This window comes from Sinocyclocheilus anshuiensis, unplaced genomic scaffold (assembly GCF_001515605.1).
Source record: "Sinocyclocheilus anshuiensis isolate Anshui unplaced genomic scaffold, SAMN03320099.WGS_v1.1 scaffold648, whole genome shotgun sequence".
NCBI lineage: Eukaryota > Metazoa > Chordata > Actinopteri > Cypriniformes > Cyprinidae > Sinocyclocheilus > Sinocyclocheilus anshuiensis.
The window spans coordinates 214,620-221,454 of record NW_015557156.1 but is presented as its reverse complement, the minus strand read 5'-3'; the positions used below and the strand labels follow the sequence as shown (position 1 = coordinate 221,454).

At 35.6% G+C, this 6,835-nt stretch overlaps 1 protein-coding gene across 5 annotated transcripts in view; it reads right to left on the bottom strand.

Annotated features, from left to right (window-relative positions):
- Positions 1 to 6,835, bottom strand: part of rgl3a (ral guanine nucleotide dissociation stimulator-like 3a) — a 19,365-nt gene that overhangs the window by 925 nt on the left and 11,605 nt on the right. For all 5 annotated transcript variants that reach the window (XM_016473398.1, XM_016473399.1, XM_016473397.1 and 2 more), the window contains 10 exons: positions 6,677 to 6,780; positions 6,472 to 6,556; positions 5,176 to 5,253; positions 4,153 to 4,239; positions 4,005 to 4,037; positions 3,774 to 3,895; positions 3,498 to 3,593; positions 3,241 to 3,376; positions 1,762 to 2,016; positions 254 to 368 (listed from right to left, as the gene is read on the bottom strand). In XM_016473398.1, the coding sequence (XP_016328884.1) occupies positions 254 to 368; positions 1,762 to 2,016; positions 3,241 to 3,376; positions 3,498 to 3,593; positions 3,774 to 3,895; positions 4,005 to 4,037; positions 4,153 to 4,239; positions 5,176 to 5,253; positions 6,472 to 6,556; positions 6,677 to 6,780 (1,111 nt within the window). The remainder of the gene's footprint in view (positions 1 to 253; positions 369 to 1,761; positions 2,017 to 3,240; positions 3,377 to 3,497; positions 3,594 to 3,773; positions 3,896 to 4,004; positions 4,038 to 4,152; positions 4,240 to 5,175; positions 5,254 to 6,471; positions 6,557 to 6,676; positions 6,781 to 6,835) is intronic.

The window sequence follows — 6,835 nt, the reverse complement described above, 5'->3', positions numbered from 1 at the left end:
ATCCCACAATGCAGGGTCCTTAACCACTGTTTCCAGATGTTAAGGCTAAATTAAAAAAAAAAAAAAAAAATCATTTAAATAGAAATATTTTTTAAAACGAATAAAAATGTCAAACGCACATAAATACCAAAATAATACAAATAAAATCTCATATAAATATGAATGAATACTTCGATAGTATATAAATTATACTAAAATTACTTGGAAAATAGTTTCAGTATTTCAGTGTCAAACATTAAATCAAGAAGCTCACCTTTGTCATTGGAAAGCACTTGTGTGAGACTAAATTCTTGGCAGTTCATCTCCTCCAAGTTGTGTTTCTCCAGAGCTCTCTGAATCACCTGAGCTGTCTTGTCCTGACTGGTTATCTAAAAATAAAGAGATGATAAAGTTTCAAGACTTTAGATTTGCTGGGGTTGACAACTACGTACTTAGTAAGCAGGGCTGGGTTTTAACACAAATTTCACGATTCGATTCGATTCTCATTCGCAAGCTTGCGATTCTATTCGATTCGATTACCAATTCGATTCGACATCAATTTTGTGCTGAAACTGGTATTAATGTGGAGGAGATGATCAGTTCACGTGCGCTATGCGCTGCCGCGTCTATTGATCTGCGGCGCTACAGCGATCTGTCACTCCACATTAAACAGCGCCAAGACGGCATTTATTGTTTGAATACTGCAATACAATGGACATAATTTGAAATCTGAGACCTTGTTTCATATTAAAAGTACCACAGCACAATGCTTATTGCGATATATTGGATGGGAAGTGCCCTTCAATGTTCAGTCCATTAACTGAAAACAGGCTAGTCTAATCGATTCTTGAAATGAGGCATTTGTTGCATCCAGTGGGGACATAATTACTGATTATAATGACTTATACTGTCTTTTTACGCGTTGCGTTGCATCGCGCCGCGTAAACATAAAACTCTGTCTGCATTTGTGATCGGAGAAATGACAAACAACAAGCGCTACTCTACACTGCCCAAAACTCGCGTTTGAATCATCAGTGGCAACGAAAAACACACCGGCCTCGCGTGAGGGGAAGCCCTGGCTTAGCGTGCGCTGAGGCCGGGATAGAGTGAGCTGAGGCGGGCTGGACTCCGCTTTGTCCACGGTGAAAGTTGATGTATTTCCTCAGCGACCAGCACAGATCAGCTCTAGGCATGACGAAGCGGATATCGTCCTCTTTTGGAAGACCAAACAAAGTAGTTTCGCTTTCACAAAGAAGCACACAGCGTCTTCACGACATGGCTGCAGCGTCAACAATACTACAGCGAGAATAAAAGTTACGCCTTCTTTCTTTGCGTGAACATTTGGGCGGCGTTATGCAAATCTTCCCAGATCGTGACGTAGGTATGTGGGGGCGTGTTAGAACGAGCCGTTTTAGGTAGGCGTGGTTAACTCTTAACTTTTATAAAAAATATCTCTTTGGATTTGAGACTTTAGTGTTTGCAACTTTACAGATCTTCTTTATGCACCAAGAGCTTGTAACACTCCAAAGAGAAAGGAAAAATTGAAATCGCATCATATGACCCCTTTAACTGAAAACAGACTAGACTAATCGATTATTGGGATTTAAGAATCGATATCGTTCCATAAAAATCGATTAATATCGAGATATCGATATTTTTTACCCAGCCCTATTAGTAAGCCAGAGACTTATTGCCACTAGAAATATGTCAAATAAATAAATAAATGAAAAAGATGAGAAGCATGGACACCGCAGAAATCCCCAAATATTAAAGCCAACTTACCAAAATACTTTTATAAACGTTTCCATTGTTGCCAAATTCCACACTGACTCTGACAATACAAGAATCAGCGACCTGCTTGTTGTACATGGGATGCTTGAGAGAAGGAGAGGATGATGAAGATGATGTAGATGAAGTAGGGGAGGGGCTGTCAGGGTTCAGGGCAGACATATCCGCCTGTAGGCATCTTCGAAAAGAGCTGGGCGGAGTTAGAGAGGAGGTGGCTGTGTCTACTGAGATGTCCTGACAGGATACAGACTGTGAATGAGGGAATGGAGAAAGACTATTTACCCCAACAAATCTGTAAGAGGTCTGTGATGAGCACAGCACAGGTTTTTCACATATAATTTAGGTTGCAACTGACCTTATGAGGTGTACCAGATAGCTTGTTCTTTCATAAGTATATTTCTTTTAGGTGTTCAGCAACACAGATTGCAAGCGATAGATACTTTGGTAAATGATGTGTCGAATGTAAAACATCACAGGCTGGTGGTATTATCTAATACACTGTGTTCTGTGTCAACTTCACTGAAGCTCTGTGTTGATAGTGCAAACTTGAAGTACTTTATGACTGCAAGGTTAAGGCGAAAAATAGTCAAAATAGGTTTTGAGATAATATTAGACCTATCAGATTTAGGCCTATTGATTCAGTACATTTAAATTACAAATAAATAATGCAATAAAAAAAGTACAATTTAATTAAACCCCCTGACCCGCATGCACTGAAAGACACTGAAAATACGGCAAGACATCACACAACAGCTAAAGATATCCGTCTGACGCATGTGTACATCAGTGTTGTTTATATACTATTATGGTATTTATTAATATTTTTAATTAACTTTTATTTTTATATTTTCAGTTTTCATTTAAATTTTAGTAATTTTAATTAATTTAATTAAATTAAGTTAATTAATTTAATTTTAAAATATTTCTATTTAGCTTTATTTCAGTTTTAGTACTACTTTAGTACAAAAACATCCAAATGATTTTATTTTTATTATTCATCAAAAATGTATATTTATTTAAGCTTTATTTCAATGACTAAAAACTATTTTAACAGTTTTAGTAAAAAAAAACACTAGTGTATAGTATAAAAATAGACAGAATGAAGTCTGTGTGAACAGCTCCTACATCTACATCAAACATATTGACAAAATCAAATGGATTTCAAATTGGACTCTGGAAATTGGATCTTCAACAATATGGAAATAAAGCCATAAATATACTACCTTTTAAAGCCCCATTTTGTAATTTTTTTGCTTTATATAATGTAATTTCTCAGCAAATATAGGTCATTATGTTCTACTGATGGATTCAGCACATCATAATTTATTTGAATAAGTATTTTAAATTTGACGACTGACAGCCTACATTTATATTAAAAAATATATATATATATATATATATATCGTAGCATCTATAGAGTATATGAGGTAATAAATAACAAGAGTCTGCAGCTCTGGTCTGCAGTTTTGTTACCTGTACTTTGTATCTAAGTGGTGAGAGGTTGGGGCTGCTGAGATCTTCCATCTCTGAGCCACTGGAGCCAGAGGATGATACACTGATCTGATCAGCAAAAGTCTTCTTTGAGAAGTTCTCACTGCCAGACAGCAAACTGCATTGAGCAGAAGAGAAATATGCATCACAGAAAAACATGTTAGCAAAATGTCTTTTTACTTTTAGAATAGTCTGGGTCCGCAAAATGAGTCGAAACTGCATCTCAAAACAACACTCACGAGGTCAGTTTCTTGGTGATGAGCCGGTGGCTCCAGGGGTTGGGAGAGCTGGGACAGGGGTCAACCGGTGGCTCCAGTTCTCTTGACAACTCATAGCTAATGAGAAAAAAAAAAGACTAACAGTTGGTATTTAAATATCTGAGATGCTGATCTTCTGAAGTACCCAAAGTACTACTGCCTTGAATTCAGAAGTCATTTAATCTCAACCAGCATTCTTAGCAGGAAACTGATCATCAAACTGAATATAATCATCATAATGTGCAAGAGGTGCCTCACCTCTTCTGATCAGAAAGAGGTATGCCGCTTTTGATCCAGGAAATGATGCGAGGATGTGATTGGAGTTTGTAGTGAGCGCATGACGCCTGCAGCTGCTTGATCTGAGACAGAATCTCAAACTCCTGAACACAGAAAGGAATGGAGAAACACACATCAGCACTCTTGACACACTAGCATTTGTTATAAAACCTAGCTTTCCACTGAAACAATATGTAGGATGATTGTGCTTACTTTTCTACGCTTCTCAAAGTTGATGAGACCCCCCTGTGAGCACAAAGAAGAGAGTTATCATACTTTTTTTTTTTAAAAACCGTGTCGGAACTGAAAAAAAAAAAACGACTGTGTATATATATGAATTAATGTCAGAAAAAATTCTCACCTCTACATTATCACTTAGTGCTGTGTCCAACATGGTGAGAACAGTCAGATAAGTGCCCAGGTACGGCACCTCACTGCTGGAGGGGGTCTGCCAGAAAAAACAAACTTGTCATGCAAAAATACAGTAACAGTCGAGATATTTGAATGTTTTTGTCTCTTATGCTCACCAAGGCTGCATTTACTTGATCAATTTTAGTAATATTGTGAAATGTTATTACAATTTAAAAGAACTGTTTTCTATTTTAACATATTTTTACATTTGTTCCTGTGACGTTGAATTTGAATTTTCAGTATCATTACTCCAATCTTCAGTGTCACATGATTCATCAGAAATTATTAGAATATTCTAATTTATTCTTATTATTATCAATGTTGTTTCTTATGATTACAGAAATCTCAAAAGAATAGCATTTATTTGAAACCAAATGGCAAATTTATTTTGAAACAAACATTTTTGATAATAATTTACAAGTATTTACTGTCACTTTCGGTCAATTTAATGCATCCTTGCTCAATAAAAGTATTAATTTCTTAAAAAAAAAAATTACACTGAAGCCAAACTTCAGGAAAGAAGTGTATATTTTAACTTAAACAAATCTGCACACATGCTTCAATTAAAAGCTTCCTCTTTTAAGCACACACATCTTTTCCCAACAGCTAAGAGTATAAATATTTCAGTTAGAGGAACACGCTGTTGACGCATCTTTACTGGTTATACATGCAACTCCGTCATACTGTGTCAGCTAGTATTATGGTAATACCCTTTTGGGTCTTTTAATTAATGTGTTGGCAGATTCACATTGAGACAGATTTTCATAATGGAAATGAAATTACTTGAGTCAAACTAGAGCAGCCAGTAAATGTGCCGGTGCAGAAGCATACTTCCTAAAAAGAGTAGTTATTTCCCAGAAACAACAGATTTATAATATTTTTTAACAGCAACTTATGCCAATGGCCTTAAATAATACAAATGCACTACTTTCAGCAGGGCCTTGTTTTTATGAAAAATGCCAGTGATTCTTACCATGTGCTTAGATGTAGGACTGAGTCTGGGAGACTTTGGAGCGGTGTGAGTGTCTACATCAGCTGCCTGGTTTCCTTCCTAAATCAATCACAAAAAAATAGATAACAGGACATTTGGCATAATGAAATGCAAACAGTGAAACTGATTTAGATGAGCATATTATTAAAAACAGAGCACTAGATACACTGAAGCAACTGGCCTAGAGAAACATTTACATAAATCACTTTAGAAAACATTCAAAATCAATCTTCCACACCCAAAGAAATGCCACAATTCAAGATAAGTACAATTACTTAACAGAGCATGATAAAGATTGAGGTCAAAGAGGAGTGGGATAGATTATTAATTGCCAGCACAGATAACAACAATGAATGCTTTGTTGTTATACACTGAACAATGCAGAACATTATGGAATGCTGTGCCTCCATAATGGTTTCTTTGCCAACAAGATGACTCTGCATTTTTTTAACCTCATCTTCATTTAGCTCTACTGATTTACTCTTTTGCATGCGAGCTAGAGTGAAAAACGGTGTGGAAAATATTGAATGTTGCCTGGTAGCATCTTTAAAGATCGTAAAAAGGGCATAAAAGCAGCCATGGGATGAGATGATGTAATTGTCTTAACAGAGATTCAAAAACCAAAGTGTAAGGAAGTTGCGCACATCCCACAAACCCACACAGGGCTCAGGTGCAGGACAAAAAAAAGTCAATCTATAGCAAAAATACAAACGTATTGTCCGCACACTGATGTAATTGCTCCATAAAAATAATTTATTGCGGCAATGTTTCGATCAAGTCTTCGTCAGGCACCAAACTTAACAGTTAACAGAGATTCAACACTGCTATCAGCTCTTACACATGATGTTAAATCATTAGAGGGATCTGTTTGCACACTGTAGGCCAAATATTTATGTTTTTTTTTTAAAGAAATGTGTATTTTTAAATCGATCAAACGTGACAGTAAAAATATTTATAATGTTATTAAGTTAAAATGTTTCAGATAAATGCTTTTCTTTTGAACTTTGTTAAATAAAAGAATCGATTTCATAACATTTACCAAATTACCTTTTAAAATATATTCAAATAGACAACATTTTAAATTGTAATAATATTTTACTATATTACTATTTTACTGTATTTTTGATTAAATATATGCAGCCTTGGCGAGCATAAGAGACTTCTTTCAAAAACATTAAAAAATCTTACTGACCCTAAACTTTTGAATGAAAGTGTATGTGTAAAATTTTAGATTAGAATAGACTACAGGTTTAAAACAGGCAAATCTGTGAAACTTACCTCTACAAGAATATCTCGATTGACCAGCACACAGTTCTCATCAGGAAATGTGTCGCAGAGCTGATCGAAGGCAGCCATACTCTCCCTGAAATTACACAATTTATCCATTTAAATGTAATACCATGTGTTGTGCAAATTTAATATGTGCACTTAACATTGCACTACAGGTTTAGCAACTATTCGTGTAAGGATCAGAAGACACTACCTGCTGATTGCCACCCAAGTTTTCTTTAGCCGGTAAACAGCATTAGACTGAAGAGCAGATAAGATGGCTCTTAGAGAGGAGAAGTTTCTCAACTGATGGCACTCCTGTAACATAAATGATAATAAAAAGAACAAATCAGCTTAAAATAATAAAAAAAAA